The sequence below is a fragment of the Micropterus salmoides genome, unplaced genomic scaffold (assembly GCF_014851395.1).
Source record: "Micropterus salmoides isolate LMB-PRFRI ecotype aquatic unplaced genomic scaffold, ASM1485139v1 Ms_hic_scaffold_10, whole genome shotgun sequence".
Lineage (NCBI taxonomy): Eukaryota > Metazoa > Chordata > Actinopteri > Centrarchiformes > Centrarchidae > Micropterus > Micropterus salmoides.
Genome location: NW_024040041.1, coordinates 26,095,012 through 26,117,827, shown reverse-complemented (window position 1 = coordinate 26,117,827; position 22,816 = coordinate 26,095,012). Strand labels below are relative to the sequence as shown.

The 22,816-nt window shown below is 43.4% G+C and overlaps 1 protein-coding gene across 12 annotated transcripts in view; it reads right to left on the bottom strand.

Annotated features, from left to right (window-relative positions):
• The window catches only part of arhgap23a (Rho GTPase activating protein 23a), a 72,039-nt gene that overhangs the window by 5,828 nt on the left and 43,395 nt on the right, over positions 1–22,816 (bottom strand). For 5 of the 12 annotated variants that reach the window (XM_038705112.1, XM_038705089.1, XM_038705097.1 and 2 more), the window contains exons 2-22: positions 20,991–21,194; positions 17,796–17,820; positions 17,307–17,399; positions 16,208–16,286; positions 15,640–15,700; positions 12,419–14,045; positions 7,538–7,693; positions 6,647–6,758; positions 6,487–6,526; positions 5,361–5,498; positions 4,966–5,274; positions 4,794–4,855; positions 4,583–4,701; positions 3,752–3,870; positions 3,501–3,653; positions 2,998–3,076; positions 2,811–2,884; positions 2,584–2,673; positions 2,364–2,489; positions 2,223–2,264; positions 1,372–1,465 (exon numbers count right to left, since the gene is read on the bottom strand). In XM_038705112.1, the coding sequence (XP_038561040.1) occupies positions 1,372–1,465; positions 2,223–2,264; positions 2,364–2,489; positions 2,584–2,673; positions 2,811–2,884; positions 2,998–3,076; positions 3,501–3,653; positions 3,752–3,870; positions 4,583–4,701; positions 4,794–4,855; positions 4,966–5,274; positions 5,361–5,498; positions 6,487–6,526; positions 6,647–6,758; positions 7,538–7,693; positions 12,419–14,045; positions 15,640–15,700; positions 16,208–16,286; positions 17,307–17,399; positions 17,796–17,820; positions 20,991–21,194 (3,802 nt within the window). Of the gene's footprint in view, positions 1–1,371; positions 1,466–2,222; positions 2,265–2,363; positions 2,490–2,583; positions 2,674–2,810; positions 2,885–2,997; positions 3,077–3,500; positions 3,654–3,751; positions 3,871–4,582; positions 4,702–4,793; positions 4,856–4,965; positions 5,275–5,360; positions 5,499–6,486; positions 6,527–6,646; positions 6,759–7,537; positions 7,694–12,418; positions 14,046–14,651; positions 15,286–15,639; positions 15,701–16,207; positions 16,287–17,306; positions 17,400–17,795; positions 17,821–20,990; positions 21,195–22,816 lie in introns of those variants that run through there. The other 7 variants (XM_038705069.1, XM_038705060.1, XM_038705083.1 and 4 more) reach the window with 7 other exon arrangements.

Below are 22,816 nucleotides of genomic sequence, written 5' to 3'. Positions count from 1 at the left end.
TACAAATAGACTTCTTCTTTGTGTGCAGGGTCACTAGTGAGATTTAATGTTATCTTGGATCTCACATTATATCATTTTGGGAAATCAATGTGTTTTCTTTGGATGTTTACCAGTTTACCAGTGATAGAAAAACTGAGCAGGAAGGGTGAACGTTTGGGCCACTACGAAGCCTCACACACAAAAAAAATCAGATTAAGGGAAATGTATCTCTGATGTCATCGGGGCTTCCAAATGGCAGGTCAGAAACAGCACCACCTAGAGTCCCTTTGGAGCTAAGAGTGGGGTTAGGAGCCTGATGATTTGACTACACTGACTGAAATTGCCCGTAGGATGAGTTGAGTGCAGTGCTTAACAACAAGACAGGACACCAGTGAGGGAGTTGTCTCTCGGTGACAGACCACAGTTTACACTTCAGTGTCAGATACAGCAGCTTTAACAGGCAGAGAGCATCCAGTCACCCATTAATTCATTAGTCAGACTGGGGCGACGTTGTAGTGACATGTTCTTACAGAGACCTCCGTCTGACACTGAGAGGGAGACGCTGACTTCAGGAGGGTAATGGACACACAAACCATCACCACCACTAACAGTCACCCACCCACACACACACACACACACACACATTATTTCACTTTCACAATATGATGCACTGACTCGGTTGCTCGCACCCACCCACACACACACACACACACACACACGTATTGCCATCCTACCGCAGTGGTTGCTCCACAGGCTCAGCTAAGAGAAGGAAATGCAGAAACGTACAGAGAAAGTGAAAGATGAGCAACGTGGAGGGAAAAAAGAGGTCAGCAGAAAGGAGAGAAGTATAGACACACTATCAAACACAGAAACACTCCAAGTGCTAACGCATGTGAGACTACATTTCTTATGCAGCGTTCCAGTTCTTGCTGGAAAGTAGGGAATTCTGGCTTTAAAGTGGGACAAACGTCCAAGGAGGAAATCTCAGTCCAGCGAGGAATCTGACGTCATGCCAGCACACTTACTGTCAACACTTAGTTTTACAGATTCTTAGGGCTATATTTCTATCGGGACAGGACTGAATTATCCACTTGTGAGACTTAAGACTCAATTCTGCAAAATACCTTGAAAACAACTGAAAACATCTCATCATGTTGAGATATTATCTTGTTTTAAGAAAATTCTGGCGTGACAGCTGAATTTTTTTCCCCCTCACTTCACTGGAACTCTCAGATTGTATTTATGACACACTAATGGGGAACTTCCTACTTCCAGCTTTAAACGGAAAGCAGCATTCATTTTGGTTTACTGATTACAGCTACCAGTATGATATTGCTCGGCTTGTTCAGAGCTAGCAGTGATTGGGCTGAGAGCAGTAAGCAGCGTGCTCACCTGAGGCCTCCCCGAGCAGAGCGGTCCTGCCGATGTTGGACAGCAGGTGGTCGATGTTGGGGGCCGGCTGCACGTCCTCCGTGTCCACTGGCGTCTTAATGGGACAGACACAAGAGCAACAGCATTTAATTACTCAACAAAAGCTGTGATTTACTGTTTGTTTGTCCACGTTGATGTATCTATCAATTTACTGAAATTTCTAGAGATTAAGTAGACCTTCTTTTGCATATTGAAAAGGTTTAATTATGTGGAAAATGTAAGTTACTGAAACTAGATCACCAAACCTTCTTGCACAGATTCACACAGTGTGCAGGGAGCTGACGTCTTGAATGATGGGATTGTCTCTACACGGCTATCTATTATATAATCTATACGGCTTTTGAATAGACTTGTCCTCTATCTGTCCTCTCAATCACAAAAATAAAAGATCAAATTCAAAGTCACTATGATCACATCAGTGTATGATCAAAAGAAAGATCCTAAATATTCAATAATTTTTTTTCCCTTTAAACATGAAAAAACGTCCATGATTGGAGATGTTTTTCTTGTTTCAGGGACTTTTGAGGAATGACATAGCGTAAATTTATATAAACAAATGGCTGCTATCAGTACTGAGCAGAGCAGCTTCATATTTATTTTGTGGTTTCTTACAGGAATTTATGTTCTGGAATCAAGTTTACTACTGGTGGCAGATGTTTTTATGACAATATTATTTTAATGTATGAGATTTAGATAATGAAGTCACATCCTCAGCTCTATCTTTACTGTCTCTGTTGTACATTAAGGTTTTCAGTGTGTTAGTCTAACTATTATTGTCCACAAGCTGTAAAACAACAATATGGGAAACATACCTTTTCATCCTTGTCTTGCTCTTCAGCGAAAAACCAGACGCCCTGCAAGAATGACAGAGAGAAAGAAATATTAAGCATGAAAAGGATTGTTAGTAATTTGTGTGTGTGTGTGTCTGAGTGTGTCTGAGTGGTATCTCTCACATGTTGGATGAGCGTCTCTACTATCTTGTAGCGGTCAGGCATGTGTGTGACCATATCTTTCATGTTGTCCTCAGACGTCCGGACCAGCGTCGGCCCAAACACCAGAGCCAGGTTACGGGGCTCCATCTACAAAGACCAGGTAAAGACGAAAGACATTAATATTAAAGACATCACAGTGATGACCACACGATTCTCTTTTAATCACGTGTCTTTCAAACACCTTGTTTTTATCTGAGTTGTCGGCTACAGTCTTCAGGTGACACACCAGGAACTTGAGAGTGTGGTAATAGTGATCTGGGAGGTCTCGGATCTACGAAAGAGAAACAAGAGGAATGACAGATAAACCTGTTGAACCTGTCTGACTTCTGCTGCAAACACGCATAAACACACATTAGCTAAGTGTTTAAAGGATCATGTTCAAATTGATCCTTGACCACAAACGCGTACCAGTTTCTTCATGGTCTTTAGTCTGTCTGATGCATTTTCCATCCGATTGGCATCGATGAAGTCGTTGTACTTGTCTGTAAAAATATTAAAATAAACTTTAGGTGAGACGGTCGGTTTGACATGAACTCATGGCAGTGTGACGGAGTACAAAATTTGTGCTGGCTTGCTCTGACACGTTTGGACTCACCGTTAGTGAAGAGCGGCTCCGGAAGTTTCCTGAAGAATGACTTGAGTAAACTGCTGACAACATTGAGGTCCTGCCACCTCTGTTGACAGCAGAAGACACAGAGAGGAGTCAGCGATTAAAGTATTTTACCTTCTGCATATAATGACACCTTTCTACTGTAAATGTACAGGTGTAATTCTTGTCTTCCTTTTCGTTTCGTGCTCCAACATTATGGAACCATAATCATAATAGTCATCTTCCAGCAGAAATTAGACTGGCATGTTCAATTGAGGTTTTTAAATCAAAGCTTAAGACCTACTTATTGCTGCGCATGAGTCCTAAATGTTCGTTTATCTTTGATGACTTTGTATAGTGCTATTTACTTTTTAGTGTTTTAATTTAAATCTTTATTGTGCTGTTTGTATTTTAATTGTATTCTTTTTGTAAAGCACTTTGATTGAAAGCGCTCTATAAATAAATGTATTATTATTATTATTATTTTTATTATTATTATTGTTCCTCACTTCCTCTGCAGGGTTGATGTCGACGCCCTTGTTGAGCTGATCTTGAAGCATCGACACAACGGCGTTGTTCCCGGGGACTCTGTAGATCCCGGTGTATTCCAGACCCATGTCCTCCACCAGACCGCAGCAGATCTCCACGATCAATGGGATGAACTGAGTCGGACACAGACAGAATTTAGTCACAAATTAAAAAGCCAGCAGAGGATCTTGTTTCATTGCATTCAGGTAAGACAGAGGATATCGAAGCTAACCTTGTTATTTACACCTGGCTGACAATCCTCCAACCTCACACCGAAAGCTTTAGGCCCAGACTTCTTTGTCTTCTTCATGATGTTGATTCCCCATGGAGACTTCGGGGGGCCGCTCTCATCTGAAGAGAGATCCAATAAAAAGTTGACACATATCTTGAGCATTTGCGTCTTGGTTTACCAAGTCCTTACATTATTAAATCTGTTCCCCGGAAAGATATATTGCTCAAACAGATTGATAATGCAACACGATATTCTAACACACAGGTTTAATTGTAAAATTTCTATAAAATGTGGACATCTTTATTTAAATAAACTGGTCAAAGAATTACAAATAGTACAATTAAAAAGCCACGATAGGTTAAGAAAATTAAAATGTATGACTATTTTGTTTTTTTTCCTAAAAGTTATGAAAAGACACCATATTAGTGTTCTGCATTGGCTCTAGTTCTTGTGTCCACTGTGTGTTGTACTATAGCATAAAGCATAAAAAATATCTTATTCTAAAATTTAAGATGTCTTATCCTTTGTTAATATGCTGTGATATTAACAGAGTAACAAATCCCTGGTCTCTAAATAGAACACAGAATTACCCTGAACTGTACTGTCACAGTAACCGCCAACTAATCTTCTGGTCTTACTGCAGACCTAACCTCGCTAACTTCTGATATTTAATCAAAAACATTAATACAGTTTCCAGTTTTGGAGGTCTGATGTAATAGCAATTCACTGATGGTGCATTTACAAGAAGAGTGAATTGATCCCGAGCTCCATGTGAAGACAGAACAAGCTGCAGACTGAGTGCTCCAGTAAAAGTAAATAACAATAACTTACCTTTACTCTCTGTTTTGGGGGAGCGTGGTGCCCCTGCAGCGTTTTCCGCCTTGGCGTGCAGGAACGGAGGCTTCATGCGGGGCATCCTGGGAGAGGAGTCGGGCTTGCTGCCTGTTGGACTGCAGGGGGAGACAGAGAGTTGGGTTTAGCTGTTAGTCATGACAACAAATGAGTGCAGTGGTAAAGACAGCTTCATTATCAGGTAACTCACCTGTGTTTTCTGTAATCATTCAGTTTCTTATTAATGAGGGCCTGTCTGGAGAAGCCGAGCTCCTGCAACAAGCAAACACATCTGTTATGACTGGATTCTAATAGAAACTACACACTAGAGGCATAGTTACAGAGGAGGTTAAAAGCCGACAGGCGAAGGTGTGTGCTCTAACCTCGCTGTCTGACTTGCTGTTCTCCCTGATGACCTTTATCCAGTCCAGCATGTCCTCCCGGTCCTCTGCCTGCAACAGGTACTCGCAGAAGTCCTGGGTTGTGAGCCGCAGGGCGTGCTTTCGTTTGGTCTCACTGTACGCAATGTCCACCAGGCAGCCGCGGATGCTGATCGGTTGCTCGTCCTCGGCCGCCCCTCCGATCGTGGCCCCGCGAAGCACTGCCTCCCTCTTGTCCTTGTAGAGGAACAACGAATGGGAGCGAAGCACCGAAAAGACTCGCTTCCACGGACGCATGCCGCTGCCCACCTTCTGTGAAGGACAGATAAGATGTCACGTCTTTAAATGCTTTCCTGCCTTCAATTTATTTTTTTTTAAATCAAGCCTGGTGTGCCCACCTTGCCCTTTTCTGTGAGGATTTGTTTGAAGTGCAGCCATCCTTCTCGCCGCACGTCGCTGTAAGTGATGTTTCCCAGCTCTGAGGTGGAGTGGCGCTTTGATCGAACCTCCTCTGCTGTCCCTAGGTTGTCCAGGGACTGAAACACAAACAGGGAAATGTTCAGAACATTGGTTGATATGCCAGCAAACCAAATTTTCTACTCTTTGTTGTCTTGAGTCCTGAAACATTAAAAGCCATTAAATCTGACATTTATCAGTTTTAATTCAGTATGGTAATCAAAAGGTACATGAACAGAAGGCCACACTTTGCTGACAAGGTATTAAATAATATGTCCTTATCTCCACGTGACCCTGCGAGCTCTGCTGAAATGACAATATAAATAATTTTTGTAATGCTTATAATGTTGTTGCTGAGGGGTTGAGTCAACTGGTTGTTTTTTAAGCTCAAAATCTTGTGTTTCATTCAGTCTGTGCTTGAGAGGGTTTAGCTGTGACCCTTGTTTCTCATGAACAGGGTTTTTCCAGTGTGGCATATTTTGTCATGAATGTCACACCTCTCCTCTTTCCAAATGACTTAATTTCGCAACTGATGCACCAGCAGCTGAGGCAACAACTATCTGGCCTCTTCGTGCCACCGTACTGTAAGTTGCCAAACGCTCACTGACACCTTTATTAAAGCTGACACAGATTGAATTTGACTAGCTCCATTAATCCGATGTTTCAAGCACCTTGACCGCCTTGACCGCCAAAATGAAAATGATTCTACTTTTCAAAGAAAGGAATTAATTTTACACATTGAATTAATAAACAAGAAAACACGCCCCTGCTTAATTCGATATACTCAGGGGTTTTGCTGTTACAGCCCTACTTGGTCTGACCTTAACTGTGGTTAAGTCGGTGTATGTTTGTTGAATTGGTCTGTTAAACTGCAGGGCATCCATTTTTATTTTTTAAAATTTCTTGGTGTCATTTTCTGACTAAATAACATGTGATTAATATTGCAGAGAACCTGACCTGGTAAAGAGACATTGCAGGACATGATTTATAAAAAAAATAAGGTTTAGATGTTGAAAAGTTAGAAGAATTTGTCGCCCTATGTTTGTTAATTAAAGGTGAAGAACTCACTCCGTCTGTGAAGAAACTTTTCACTCTCTTTGGTAGCCTCCTGTGAAGTACAGAGACACAACTGAGGGTTAGCTGTCAAAATGTCTGACTGCACATGTAATTTAATAATTGTAATTTTAATCCAATGAACAGCCAGCTGTCTCAGTTTGACAGTACTCACGAGAAGACTCGCCCTTCCTCTCTGAATGTGTTGAGTCCCTCGTCACATGACTTGGATCGCTCCGTGGTGATCGCTAGAAGATAGGAGGAACGGCGACTGGATTTAATACTGCCTGCTCGATGAGAGGATGAATGAGCAGAGATAGAGAGAGAGAGAGAGAGAGAAAAGAAACGAAGAGAAAGAGACACAGAGAAAGACAGAATGTTGATGTAATGCCAATCACCCCGAGTGGACGGTGTTGGATTAGGAGAGGGGATAGTGAGGGAGGGAGCAGGAGGTGGTGGAGGAGTGGTGGGTGAGTGGGTGGCGTGGTGAGGAGGGATGGTGGGAAGATGAGCTGGAATGGTGGGTTAGATTAAATCATCTCTGGTCACTTTTCTCACCACTGGCATGCAGGCAGATCTTCAGTAAACATAGAATGTCATGCATTTGAGCCATTTGTTTAAAGTATCATGCACGTCTAAGTTTGTCCAAATTAACTGAGCTGGGAGTTAAATAAATCTGAATGACATTTGGACTTCATGCACAGCTCGAAAAAGACCCAAACACATGCTGAACAAACATGTTTCAATAATTTTCTTTGTGTCAAACATGCAAACTACATATCCAGCATGCAAAAATATTATAAAGCTGCTAAAAACCTCTTTGCAAGGATTTTAGTCTATTATTGACTATTATAATATTATAGCAAAAAGGCTCCTACACTCTCTTCCATAACTTAGTACAACAACTAAGTAGGAGGGTTTTAAAATGTCATGCATGCTTCATCAGTCCCTTTCTGAAGTAAAAAGAGGGATCATCTACATCACAGGTAAACTCCAAAAATAAGGTACTTCAGCTCCATGCAGTGGAGAGGAAGGGATTGGAGAAGGGGGAGGAGGGGGCACTCACTGCAGTCGTGTGAGAAGAGCCTAGTGAGGGGGAAGGTGAAGGTGGGGGAGGTGGGACTGGTGACCACGGCGGGCGCTGAATTCATGCCGCTGGACACCACAGAGGACGCTGGCACGTGGCGGGCGCGCAAATCAGCGTCAGGGCTGGTCGGCTCATCTGTTGGAGGGTGGAGGGAAGGAGGGGAGGCAGGAGGAGAAAGGAAGAGGGGGTAGGGTTAGGTGTTAGAAAAAAGGGCAGAAGGGAAAAAGAAGAAAAGTAAAAGGGGTTAGATTAGGAGAAGGTGAGGAAGTGGAGAGGTTTTTAAAGGAGAGGAACGGTGAGGAACCGCAGGGTTACCATCAGGGATACTAAACAAGATAATTCATCTCACAGTTTCCATTTCTTTCCCGTTGTATTTAATATTCATTCTTTCAACCGCAAAATCAACACATACTCGTACTCCAACGAGAGGCATTTTTTACATTCCAGTGAGAAGTATACAAAAGGCAGACAACAAACACAAACATATACGGTGATTTACAAGTCCTCAAAAGAAGCTGAAGGATCTAAAACCTGTGCAACTGTCTCACGTAAGAAAAATACATTCAACCTGAGTAAAAGAGACAAAACGTTACACAGGCACATGGTGAAATAGGTAAATAATTAACAGATAATGCAGTACCTGTGTCTTCTGTTGCCATAGGAAGAGCTAGTTTGCTGCTAACAGAGGGGGTTTTGTAACAGAAATCTACTGGCTCCAGGTTTCAGTTCTTTATGAAATCTAAAGTAGTGTATCATCTGATGTGAGGATATAAGAGAAAGTGTCACAGACCAACAAGGTCAGAAAACAATATTGTGGATAATTTAATGTAGATATTTAGTGGTAGCGTATATGCCATGATTGAAAGCTTCAGTGTTCCCAAAGACAAAGTCATAATGCAGCTTTATGGGTCACACAGGCTACAAGACTTAAACAGTTTCAGCTGATGCAAAGGGAAATGAAACCGCAAGTCACACTCACCCACACTCACACTTCCGGACTGACAGAGAGGATTAGAGAGTGGCCCGATATTTGCGTAAAATGAGGAGAAGTTGGATTTGCCGCTGACATTTTAAACTGTCAGGACTGAATTGCAGGCTTCGGTGTGTTCTCTGTGCGAGCAACAGAGGGCAGTACAGCCTCAGACAGGTCTGTAGACTGGAAGGACTCAGTTTGAGGTCCACCCCAAAGACCAACACATAGTCCTTTTTTTAAATTCTTGCTGTGGTTTCTCATTTCATCTCACTTCTGATCTGATTTCCTTTTTTCTTACACCTCTGTCCCCGAAATATCTTGCGAATAGCCCTCATCCCTCGCCATCATTCTCGTCTTTCACCTTCTTTACTTTTCTTTCCGTCTCTCTTCCCATCTGGCCTTCTTTCATCTTCGCTGTTCTATTCTCCACTCCTGTGCATACTAGAGCCCCGACATAAGGCGGAAAACATTTCTAATCTGGGATGAGGAATCTGCCTGTTTACAGCGCGGCCCAGAAATAACCAGGCTGTGGGTTTAACAAAGGCCGTCATTAACGGACAGCCAGAGAGTGAGCTCTGAGCCACCAGACAGAGAAGGACCAGCAGAGGGGAGCAACATACTGCAACACGCTCTGTCCCGACTCATACAATATATCCTGCAACAGATATGGAGTCCAGCATTCAGAGGTTATATGGGGAAGAGAGATGAAGGAAGAAGAGAGAGCACGAACAGAAGTATAAAAAAGTAACAGAGGGAGCCTAAAGAGTCTAAAGTAACTTTAAAAACACATCTACATACATCTTGTTACTGCCACATCCTTTTAAAATTCCTTCAAAACTCAGTGGATTACTTGCATTGTTATCAAGTATATAGCAAGGCTGTCTTCACTTACTTTCCATATCTACTTTGATATTTTAGAGTTGCGGGGAACCAGCGCCAAAATTACACCTTTTTCTATACCACAATTTGATAAATATAAACATGTTTTTCTTTTAATGTAACAAGATAACCAAACCTCTCAAATGTTAAATGTTATACAGCTGTACAACAACTAAAGGAAATGTTTCATGTAAGACAAATAAGCAGCTGGGACCAGTTAATATTTACCGTTTTTGCTTTAAAAATGATCAATTTCAAAGCAGTTGTCTGTTGATTATGTGTTGATTGACTGATCGATTGATATACTAATTGTTTCAGCTTTATGAACAAGACTATAAATGCGACCAAGCATTAGGTGGCAACTTTTGGTTTTTCTATACTCTGTGCTACGGTCACAAGAAAGAATGAGATTAAGAGACAGAAAGACAGAGAAACAAGGGGGCTAGTCCCTGTAAGACAAGACAGAGGGGGCGAGAGGCCTTTTAGAAGCAGGACAGAAGCCAGCGCAGAATGTCTTGGTCTTGCTCTGTTGTGTTCAGGGTCCAGCTAGTAAAGATAGTCATAGACTGAACTCCCAAACACCCACACAGACACACTACCCCCTTCATCTTCCAGAGCAGCACAATAACAGCATTGAGGGCAGGAGCTGAGTGTATGAGCCCCTACTGTTCCCCACAAGAACCGCCACAAAAATCTCCTGGTAATTTACAGCTTAGATTCATGGTGAGAGATTCCAAGTGGGTACAGAGTAAAATACTGCATCTGATGACATGCCTCTTCCTGTTTTTATTTTCCAAATTGTATAGAAAAATACTAAATACTTGATCAAAGTTTGGAAATGTTCTATATCTCTCAACACGAGACGTCATAAAAACATATCTGACATCAGACACAGCCTGCCTTTGTACTCTCCACCTCACAGACGTCCGTGCTTTGTAGACAAGAATGACAACAGCCTATTAAATCGCATGTTCCCAAAGAGGCTCAGATAGTATCAGCATCTCTGTCAGAGCGATAAAGAGATGGAGAGAGAAAGAGCAGAGAAAAGCTAGTTCTTGTCTACAGGGAGAAACTAGCCTAGTTTCAGTTTATGGCTATTAGACGTGTCCCAGCCTGCAACCCTGACTGCCTGGTTTCTGAAGGTACGCGGCAAGAATGTGCTCTGACGGACTGAGGGAGAGGCAGAGAGATGCCTTATAGTTTGCTGATCCTCTGGATTTTCTCTCTTTAAATGACTTTCTCGGGCCGAGCGTGGCTTGGCTCTAATATCGGCGACCATTCCATGTTGGGTCACAGCTTCCAAAGTCAGCTGATTTGAATCTATTTAACAATAGGGTTAGCAGTGGCTGTTTGTTTCAGGCTGTGAAACAAACAGCCTGAAACAAGCTAAGCATAAGCATAGCATAGTAAGCATAGCTCGCCTGACCGTCTAACTTCATTTGCATATAGTTTGACTTCATGGTCGCTGTATATGTCAAGTGATACGAGCTAATATGAAGCCTGCAGAGTATTTTCAGAACAGGGAACAAGCCAGGACACGAACACAGTCACCTCCCAAGGACACAAACATATGTGGGCTACACTGTACGTACTCATGCAAACAACTTCACACAGACACAGAACTGGATGCACAGATTATAACTCTCGGTTTATAGCAAATTTAGGGTACTCTACTTACTATAAGTTAGGTTTTCCTAAACATACATTTTCATTTCATCAAATTCATTTAATCCAACTTTAATATTAATCTTATGCAAATCTTGAAATGTTTCAATGTTAGGTGTATATCTTACTGCTTGGTTCATAAAAAGTGGATTAAGTCTTATAAGACTTATGTCTTTTTCTTTCCTATAACATTATATATTTTACAGGCAAAATTACACTATATTAAAAGTCAACTGAACTCTAATGAAGACGCACATATCTTTTCTTTCAATAAAAAATATTCTAAGCTACAACTTTGTGATACAGCTTTTCTAAATGTATAAATCCACATTTTCAATAGTTGAGAAGAATTGAGGCTAAAAATCTACAGCCATACTAGCTGCTCTGTGAGGCAGTACTTTGGCACCGTGGTGCGTCAAGCTGAATGCTAATGCTAGAATGGCAATCTGCTTACAATGACAATGCTGAGGACAATGCAGGTACAATGTTTCTCATGCTCACCATCTTTAGAGTTTAGAGTATTAGCATGCTAACATTTGCTAATTAGCATACAAACACAAAGTACAGCTGGGGCTGATGGGAATGTTCAGTTTTCCAAGCACTTTCAGTATTGAGAAAATTAAACCTTTGACCTGAAGAATGGGCTACAGGAAAAGTTAAGGAATAATCAAAGGAATTTGAATTTGTCCTCAAATTTTACCGACAATCAATCCAATAGTTACTGAGACCAAAAGCAGTGGACCGACGGACCGAACAACACTACCATCCATAGAGACATGCCTCTAGCATTTCTACAAAATAAAACTAAACTGACTAAAAGAAAGGAACAAGAAAGAAAGAAAAAGATACAAGCCGACATATTACAGGAATTAAAGTAAAACTGTAGCCTATACCTTGCTCACACAAACAAAAACACACATTCAGGAACTCAACATGGTGAGGTGACCTTAGAGACTGGGGGCAGGCTGCAGGATTAGTGAACTCCCATCAGATATGATTCAATAAGACTACTAATACTGTCTGTAAGACTGAGGGAAGTGCCAGTATTACCCAATGCAAACATTCACAGACAAACACACACACACACATCAGCAGAATCTCAATGAGAGAATGGAAACCGAGCCTGGAGCCTCAATAGGCAGACAAGAAGGAAATTAAGGAAACACACATTCCCTCCAAACTCATAATTGTGTCTGAATTATAGCTTTGCATTTCCTCTCAGTTAAGCTTACACGAACATTCAAAAAATACTCACTGTGGATTTTATTCTAGAATGGAAGCATTGAAAACTCAAGGTTAGTTGGAGGTTTTGTGAGGATGAAGCTCAAACATTCCTTGCTCACCTATAAAGGGGATAGAGGCCAGAGAGTCGTCCTCTATGGGCAGGGGGGCGAGGTTGCCATTTGGTTTGCGTGGGGCTACATCTCCTGTGGAACCAGGGGCAGGAGCTGAGTCTTGGGGATCAGGTGAAAACAAAGAGGGTTCTAGCCCATCCATGGGCAGCGCGTAGTGGGGATGACGCATACCATGGGCGTTCCTCCGCCCGGTGGGAGGTTTCTGCCTCAGCACTACTTCCTGGTTCTGTGCCACCACCTCCTCCTGCCCCTCTACTGACCCTTGTTCCCTCTCATGGTTTGTTGGCCTGTACGTTCTGTCCTGGGATTCGGGAGTGGTGGAGGCAAGGGGGGAGGCAGTGAGAGGTGCTGTTGTGCCCTCTGGAGGGCTGGTTTTAGGTGCTGGGTTCCAGTTCAAGTGAGGGCCAGAGTACGTTGGGTCCCTGAAAGAGTGGGCTTGCTGCATGATGCGGCCCGTCTTGCGGTAAAAAGAGGGGCTGTAGCTGCGGTAGCCCACCGGCTGGTCGTCCATGCTCTGCCCGGGGGGAAGCCGCCTGCTTTGGGGGGCAGTCTGCTGGGGCAAAGGCTGGGCGTGGGCCTGGGTATGGTGTTTGGATGGTGACTGTGAGTGCCGGGACATCGGAGGAGCTTGTGCTGCACCGTAATGACTCCCCTGCCTTGGATAGACGTCAGTCCTAGGGGGCGGCTGGGGAGCCTGCTGGAGCCATGAAGGCCTCTCAAACCGAGGCGAGACCAGTCCCGCTGCTCGGTCAAGCATCTCTAATGAGCGCCCATGGCGATCAAACTGGGCCAGCAGGTTTTCAGAGCGTGTTCGGGTGTAGTTAGAGGCTGGGTGGCCCCTATTTGAGCCCTCCTCCCAGTCTCCATAGGACCAAAGGGGTTCCCCATGTGGTCCTGGGCCTGACTGCTGCAGTAACAGCAGAGTGTCCTGGGAGGCACTGTGTGGCCAAGCACCTGTCCGCTGCTGCTGCTGCTGCTGCTGCCTCCTTGTTTCACTGAGCCGGTCCTGAGAGTAGCTGCGGTGGCGGGTCTGCATGCTGCGTCCTGAGCGCTCAGGCAGCTGGTTGTAGTACCAGTCAGAGAGGGCCTGCTGGCAACGCTCATTGCGGCCATGGCTGAGCTGGGGCAGGGGCGGACTGGACCAGGCTGAGCTGGACTTACGGGGCTGAGCCTGCGAGGAGCTGGCAGCGTAGTGGTTAGGGTAGTGGACTTTTAGCTGGCCGGACAAAGGGCCTCCTGACGAGGAAGAGGAAGAGTAGGAGCGCCCTCTGGTCTGGCCTTGAGGCTGCTGGTTGGTCATACCGTACTGGATTTCTTCTGTGCGGTGGGCGGGGCTGCTATGACCCACACCGCCTGGCTCTACTGCCCGCCCTTCCTGCCAGCTTGCGGGGCTGCCAACAGCAGAACGGTTGTCTAGGGGTGAAGAGGGGCTGGAAGAACCTGGCCAGCGACTCCAGTTATCCAACTGGTTCTGGCCCATGGGGGCTGATGGAGGAGCTCCAGCAGGGGGCGTGGTTTTGGTGCGTGGATAACAGAGGGGGGGTGGTGGTGGGAGGTTCTCAGCTCCCCCTGAGTAGGGTTCGTTGCCTGTCAGGTAGGCATCCTGGGAGTATGCCTGAGAGAGGGAGGGAAGATGAATAGAAGTGAGATAAGACATGACAGGAAGAAAACTTGAAGAAGAAATGGAGAGTATATTTGGCAGTGACAACTGGAAATAAAAAAGTGCTTTTACTGTAAACAAGTTTGACAACAACACAGACTGTAACCATAAATCCAGAAGACAACTTCATGCCGCTGTCAGTTACACAACAAGCCTTAAAGTGGACGGTCTTTCACCTCAACCCCCTTTGCCACAGTTTGTCCCCAGGGCCTCAGCTCTCGATACAAACACATGCTAGCTAGCAAACTGCATGAACTCCCTTGAGCAAAAGCCACAACAGTCACTGCACACCAGCCAGCTGCAAATACATATGTCCCCACCAATGTTGTCTATACACACATACAGGATATACATACACACACTGCACTGCTTTAAGAGTATCTAAGTGTTTAATTAATAGATTACGTTATCAATTAGTTGCACTGTCACATTTGAAGCATCACTTACAACTTCGACTCAACTTCACAACAAGTTTAAAACGTACTTGCTAACAATTCCTGTTTCCACTCTCACGACTAGGTAAAGCTAAATCACACAGACAGACAAGTTTTCGAGGTTTACCTAGACCGTCCAATAGAATCCAGAACCTTTCCCCAGCCTGCATGTTAAACTTGTTGTCACCACAAACAGACACAGAGGACAAGGCAGAAGACTTATCCTCACCGACAGTCCTGACACAACACGCTGGCTGCCAAAACCTGCCGTTGTTTAGATTTTACACACCATCCTCCAAGAAACATGCAATCTTTTGCTTTTTTCTATTACTTTTGTTGTGAGTTTCCTATCTGTTGGTCTCCTTGTTGTCTCCTCTCTCGGATCCTTCCAAACTCCCTCTCTCTTCCCTCTCATTCTCTGCCTTACTCCACCCTGTGGGAGTGTGGAGGGAGGCGCAGCACTGGTGATGTCATGCTAGGAATGCAGCAGATACAGGCGTAGCAGCAAGGGGAGGAGTGTGAGGACAGAGGAGTGGGTTTATAAATGTTAAAACATGGCAGCATACTTAAGGGGAGAACAGAGTTTTGGGCTCTTTTGGCAGAAGCACTGATGTTTCTGCATGTGTGAGAAGGATCACCTAAATCTGGTGATTTGTGTGTTGACATGTTGCTCCACGTTAATGGGAGGGGCGAGGGATGATGCATGTCTGATCATGTGAGCAAGCATGGAGCAACCTGTGGAGCGCTAAAAATGTGTTGTACCAAACATGGGTGTGTGCGCGAGCACGGAGCTGTTTGGTTTTATCAAACGTAAGCTTCGACAGTCAGGACAGCAGTGGCTTTTAATGAATGTGTGTTGTAATCTATACACAGAGCAAAGAACCTCTGAGTCACTCTGCAGATATTCCAAAAAAATCTCTACATTCTTGAATTCAGATGAACATACAAGCCCTGCTGAATATTCAGATTCCTGCAGTGTCCTGAAATAATACAAATGTAACAAATAATTGCCAGTATGCTTGCCAAGCCATGTAATTAAGTGTGTAACGCATGATATGTGTGGAGTTAGTTAGTTGTTTTGGTGGGTTAAGGTGCGTGAAAAATCCCATACTCACACTTACCAACTGAAGCACATCTTCATCTTTCGGCATAATGGAGAGCTCCAACACACTCTCACTGCAACGCATATACAGGAGGAAGAAGAGGGGAGGTCAGGAAGAATAAAGACAAACAAGAGATAGAGGTGAGAAACAGACTGGGCGAGGAGGAAAAAATGCTCCAATTTACTAAGAGTTCCAATATCCTGATAAATCTAAAAAATGAATCCTCTGACTCATTTTAAGAAAGGTTTAACTAAACTAAAACATCAACAGCTTCATTCTGCTGAAGTGTACACCAGCTAGAATTGCAGAGATTTGATTCAACCAATCTGTATCAGGTGTCATTAAGTGGATTGTGTCACTTTTTCAGCCACTTATCTCCCCTCTGGAGAACCACAGTATCTGTCTTGAGGCTGTGAGTGTGTAGAGTTTACAGCTTCAGGCTACTCTTTTTTTTTTTCTTTTAAAGCAGAGGAAACTAACACTTGTGACTAGGTGTATGTCATCTGTATAGTAAGCTTGTAAAGAAAACAATAACTCAACACACCAAAGGCTCAAAGCGCTGACAGGCAGGCAATCTTACCTGTTCTGAATGAGGGCTATCACCTGCGAGTACGTCTTTCCTAGAACACTCTCTCCGTTCACTTTCACCAGTCGATCACCTGCACAAAAAGTTGTTTCATACAAATTATTTCAATATTTTCTTTATTTATGTCCTAATGGCCAAGCTGTGTTTAATTTCAACAAAACCGAAAACATGCCGACAAAACATTAAGCTCATTATCAGTATTAGGCACTGGAGGACTTTGATGTGTCCATACAAAGAACCTCAGCCTAAGCCAAGTTTTTATCAATGTCATAAAAAGGCTTGTCTCAAAGGCTGTATCTTTTTGTGATCTTGAGAAAAGTGTTAACACATCAATCAATTTAAACAAGTTGTGCTTTCTGACAACATAAATGCAGGGATGTCAGCACAGCTTGGCGTTTTGTGAAACGAGGCCCAAGGAAAGGAGTTAGATAACTATTTGTTCAAAGTTTGTATGCATATAAGGTGACTTCATGTAAGTTGAAACGCATACAAAGTGCTCAGAGTGTATATGTTTGCATATGGGGCGGCTGTGTCTCCGGTGGTAGAGCAGGATGCCCGTTAATCGGTTCAATCCCCGGCTCCTCCAGGCTGCATGTCGAAGTGTCCTTGGGCAAGATACTGAACCCCGAATTGCCTCTGGTGGCTGAATGTGTGTGAATGTTTCTGTTTGAGCACTGAGGCTCATTGAATGAATAGTGAATGCAGATGTAGTGTACAAGCGCTTCGAGTGGTCGAAAAGACTAGAAAGGTGGTATACAAATACAGAGCATTTACATTTACATATGTTGATACTGGCATGTGACTTCCTGATTGTGAAAGCATGCACACCGGAGTACTGGTTTGGTCTGTCTGAGCAGCTGGGAGTGGACTGCTGCCCTGTTAAAGCTACAAGACACAGCAAGAACACTTCTACAGGTCTGTCTCGTTCAAATGCACTTGATCATTTGAGTCATACTGTATTATATTACCGCCCTCTCTGCATCTTTCATATCACTGTGCATCTGCTCACGTCTGCAGCATCACGTGACTCTCCCCAACAGATTTCCAATGCAAATCGGCATATTCATGCTCCTGCACCATATTTTCCCTTTACCTGTACACAAGCCCGCCTGGTGGGCCGGACCTTTTTCTCTCACGCTCTTCACAAAAATGGTGTCCATCGGCTCCAGTCGATCTTTCTGATACCCTGGATGACAAAAGACAAAGATCAGGGATTGTACCTGCTGAATTGTATAAATGCAAATAAAGAAACAAAAACAACTAGAACTAAAACTTTATGTTGCTCCTGGTGTTTAGAACCCGCTTTGAGTAACACCTTTGGGTACTTGTGTTTATGGCTTTCCTGGCCTGGGGAGATCAATCAATATTTAAAAATTATTGTCCGTTTTCGTTTTTATAGGAGTGTCTGATGCAGTAGACTACTTTAGCTGTAGTGCTGCATAGTGTCCTGTAGAGGGCGCAGAAAGGCTGCTGTGCGCAGAGATGGCAGGAGGGAATACAGGAGGTCCCTGCTCATTACAAAATAAGTTATCCCACTGCACCAGGTTTTTATTTGTTGCCTGATGAGAAAGAGAACACTTACCCTTCCCGTTACCGTTCTCCTCATCCTGCAAATGAAAGACACAGACAGAATTACTGCTCACATTCAGTCAAAGTCAAGTCAGTCCAATTGATTTGGAGAGAACAACCAGTGTAGAAGTGTTTAACAAATGTAAAACAAATAAATAGGTTAATAACTGTAACAGACAAAATTTAAACTATTTAATTGTTATATTAATGATAATGGAAACTGAAAACAAATTGGGTCAGGTGGGTCTTCAACTGATAGATGGGGGAGAGCTGTCAGTATTGGGTAAACGTTTTCACACACTTGAAGAAATTCACAGCAGTTGAGGCTTGAAGTCATTAAAGCATGTAAGGTATTTCTGCATATCTCAGAAAGATAGAAAAGGTTTGATTTTTTCATCTGAAATATGTCAACATGTGAAAAAAAACACTACTACTGACATAATTGTAGCGCAGAGTCAAAATTTAACACCCAGACTTCTGGCATGTGTAAGTAGATGTGAAGACAGAGGGCGGAGAAAAATGTTTAAACTGCTAAAGAAAGTTTTGGGACCAATAATGAGAATATTTGCCATTTAGATGGAGAAACATTTTGGCCATTCAGCACTTGGCAAAAAGTCTATCACTGCTTTCACAGGCGGGAACATTACCAAATGCTAATTCAGGGTTTACACCCAGTAGGACACAATTCCTCACGCATTGAGTCCGTCCTGAAGGTTTTTACTTTACAGCATCCTCACAAGCAGAAGTGCTCCAGGTTTAAACATTGAACTTTCTGACCCAGGTCTCAACCCTAACATGACCAGCGTCACAATGCTGAGTCAATTTACCCTTTTTACAGGGAAAAAAAAATCACCTACTTATTCACTATCTCACAAGTCCAGTGTGTGAGGGTGGCTGGAGTGGTGTGAGCTTGATATCTACATCTCCATAACCTTCAGACCACAGGAGAAGTCATAAGTATCCGTTATGTCATTTTAACGTGCATCTCAAGGCAACCCTCCTGAGACAGATCTGTTTCTTTGTATGAGTTTTTCACGTTGGAATGCAGCTCCAACGCAGACACCGGCTTGCAGGTTAGACAGTCTGCAGGTACTCATGACGTAATGTGAAGCTAACGCACACAGCTGTCAGCAGCGAGGACGGCAGTGGTGAGATTTGATACACACACACACACACACACACACACACAAAGCTGAGTGGACAGTTTGGGGTTAGGGGCACGGTGGGCTGACTGCTGCCTGGCTTTATGCTACGCTGAGTGGGCTCATTCCTGGCTCTGCAGACAATGCTGGGGGGTTTAGAGGCAGAGAAAGGCGAGCCGACGACCCCAGAATAGAACTCCAAGCTAGGGACACTCGTCAACTGATCAGACCCAGTCTGAAATCACCCTAGACTGTGGAGGAGACAGTGAAAGGTGGGCAAAAGACTCTGTATCTTGGTCAGATTCATGTACACAGTGGGTCAACACCTGCATAGTCTGAAGCAGCTAGTAGGTACTATTTCCCCTGAAATCAAATTTGGAATACAATTCAGTGTACAAGGGGTTTAACTAACAGTTTAATGTCAAAGTGACTGTTCTGTCTCAATCTTTTATCTTCAATCTTTTAATTTAAAAAATGTGTTGATTTGTTTTTAGATGTAGAAATGGCATGTGTCACAATCAGATTTCTTTCTGCAAAATGTTTTTTTCAGCAGTGTAATCTTGCCCATTTTGTTGTCATATTGCAATTTAAACATTCAAATAAGTGTGCAAGCACCTCCTCGATCCGTATGCATTCTCAATTCAGTAGTCAAGGGAATTTGTAAATATGTGCAGTATCTTTTTCACGTCTCCAATATCTTTTCATGTATGTGTACATTTAATCATTTGGGGAAAGTTTTGTCCTAAGCAATGCACAAATGAGGTTGAATCAAAGACACAAGCAGAAGCCATAGTGAATAAGTGCCACAAGGCCCAGTTGCAGGTTCATGCCGTAAGATAAAGGTGCAGAGACAATGTGACTTTTTTGTTAATTATGCGATCACACAGGAGAACAGTTTAGATCAGTGTTTTAGATAATATAAAAGATGACTCTTGAAGACTTTCTGAACCAGCACACACCATGAAATGAGTGCCCAATTGGGTCATGCACCAGTGGGCCTCCGATAACTGTACACTATGAGGGTAATTTGGGAGACGAAGGCTCTTCAGATAAGAACAGGCGGCTCAGTGGTTCTGATTGTCCCTAAACACCATGTGACCCTTGAGGCAGAGGAGATGAGGACAGAACCAGGGCCAGCAGTGGGCCTATTGTCCGGGGCCGGCCTGGTACGGCCTGACTGCCAGTGAGTGGTACCAGGCTAAGACAACAGATCTCATTCAATCTGTTTTGCTATCTGCAGCTGCTGGGTTGTGGGGTGGTACAATAATAATAGAGGCCTTGTTTCAGCTGGCTCACCCCACCCCAGCCTCCATATCCCTCAATTTCACATCTGGAGCCGTTTGCCCCCACACCTCAAAGAGCTAAATAACCGCTCACTCACACAGAGGCTCATTCCAAAATCCCAGAACAATCTTCAATTCACCAAGGACTGAAAACAAGGCCCGTGAAGTGTTACTGAAAACAAATAGAAGTAATAGTTTTCAAATCAGGCTGTCTGGCAGGCTATGGAGGTGCGCTTTATATTGTTCAAAGTGTTAATTTGGTTGTTCTGACCAATAATTCCTTGTATGTGTAAACCTACTTGGCAATAAAGCTTTGATTCTGAAAAAGAACCCGCATGTTGTTATTTTGTCTCCCTCCTTTAACAGCTCTTTAACAGGCTAGGTTTGTTCACTCTGTTGTCTCCAGTCAGTCATGGCTTGTTTTCTCATTTTGTCTGTGAGTTAATTTTGCTCAGCTCTGCCTCGCTGACCCTCGACTCCAGTATGATTGGCTTTATCTCCAAGCTCAAAATTGGCTCTGTCCTGGGTTCAGCAAGTTAAACGTTGAAGGCTTTTAAAAACCTATTTAAATGCCAGCTACGATGAAATGGAGACCATGTGTGCTGTAAAAATAAACATGGAAGTTGAAAAAAGGACTTAATGACACTTAATACGATATTAAAAGAAGGACAAACACTAGTTCATAAAACTGCATATATTTAACATAATTCAACAGCTTTCTTCAGTTTGAAATGTGATTCGAGACGTTTATGTGACAAATTTTCAAGGACCTGTAGGTCTCACCTTGAGGTTGGTGTGCAGGGCGGACTCTGGAGGGTAAACAATGAAGTGGCGGAGCGTGAAACCGAAACCCTGGGAGTTCTTTCGGAGAACCAGTGTCCGTGGACCCTTCCAGCCCACGCCGACCCCCTCCCTTCCCGGCCGGGTCGCCATCGGCGGCCGAGGGTTGTCACCAGCTGAGGAGAGACCATCCCTCCGCCCCTTAGCCTGCGGACACAGACAGAGAGATTCAGTGAGATTCAGGATAGTTTATACAGTATATATATTTTATTAGATGAAAAGTTGTAAAAGGTGTTCTTCAGACAGCTAGGAAAATATGTTGAGTGCTGAGGTTCACACATGCCGAAAAAATGGAGAATAAATAAATAAATATACTGCATCGTCATTAACAGATATTTCAAGTTAGTGTATGTGATTCCTTTGACATTTATGGGATATGTGTAAATGTTGTTCAGTTTCAGAAGATGTATAAAAGTCCAGAGTGCAGCACATGTGCATTCTTAGCTATAAAGTATGCTGAAATAAATCATCTAATATCAGCTTTTGCTTAACTCCTGATTAGAATCTAATTTATTTCCCATAAATAGGAGCAACGCTGGAGAAGTTTTCCAGTTTTCCAGATGCAACACACTTAATTATTCCCTGGAGATGCACAAGGCGGCTCTAGACTCCAGACAGGCAGACCGGTGACATCGATCCTTGACTGCTGGGTATTACATTAGCAGCTTTCTCATGAGGTCCTGAATGTGGTCAGTCGTACATGCCACCCAGCCACAGAACAATAGTCCATAAACACACCTGTGGGGTCCTCCATAAGGAAGGGCCACGTCTAGACAGGACCAAGAAGGAAATGTGGGGCTGGGTTTCACCCAGTTCTGAGCATACTGTCCATGATCTTATCACAGGGATAAAGGGTCCAGGAGGGAACCTGGAATCCGAGTGGAGAATAAAGGCAGATTTCCACCCACTCTCTAAATATCTCATTCTTGGGGCCGAGTAAATAAGCCCAGTTAGCTCAGCTGACAAACACACGTGAAAACTATCACCCCCATGCTGCCCTGACGACCCACATCTGTCAGTCAAACACTATCACCTGACCAAACAGGCAGGAGCGAGGAGGAGGAGGAGAGGGGAGAAATCTGCATGTCACCTCAGAAGCCTGCTGTGGTTCAGTTATCTCGTGCTGCATGTTCACTGTCTAACCTTTCTTAGTAAAGCAGAACTCACTGAACTATTTCTGATTCACAGGAGCAGATCATAAATTTGGGAGGCAGCTCAACACTATAATCATGCATGTGTCTTCCCGACCGAATCAATCAATCACTGTGCCGTGCTAATGCTTTAGCATACACTACATGAAGAAGCTTACTAGAATGACAGCATTTTGTAAAAAGCTTACTAAATTACATACAATGCACATTTAACAGCCACTTGGTTTTGAGGATTGTTTAAATGTGTTCACACTGAAATAGATAAATGTGCTACTGATATGCACTATTGTCCCACAATGCAACGCACAACAGAAATTATTTTTTTAAAAGAAATACTCATAAAGCTCCAGAAACATCTGAAACAGCCTTTGCCTTTTCTTGTGTGTGTGTCATTGTTAAATGTACAGCTTAAACAATTAGTCAGTTAATTGATTAGTCAAACAGAATATCAACTGCAACAATTTTGATATTCAATTAGAAATTAGGGGCACGGTTACCTCAGTTGTTAGAGTACGCTCCCCATGTCCAAGGCTGAGTCCTTACTACAGCGCCCTGGATTCAAATCCAACCTGTGGCCCTTTGCTGCGTGTTGCCCCCTATCTCTCCACCACTTTCTGC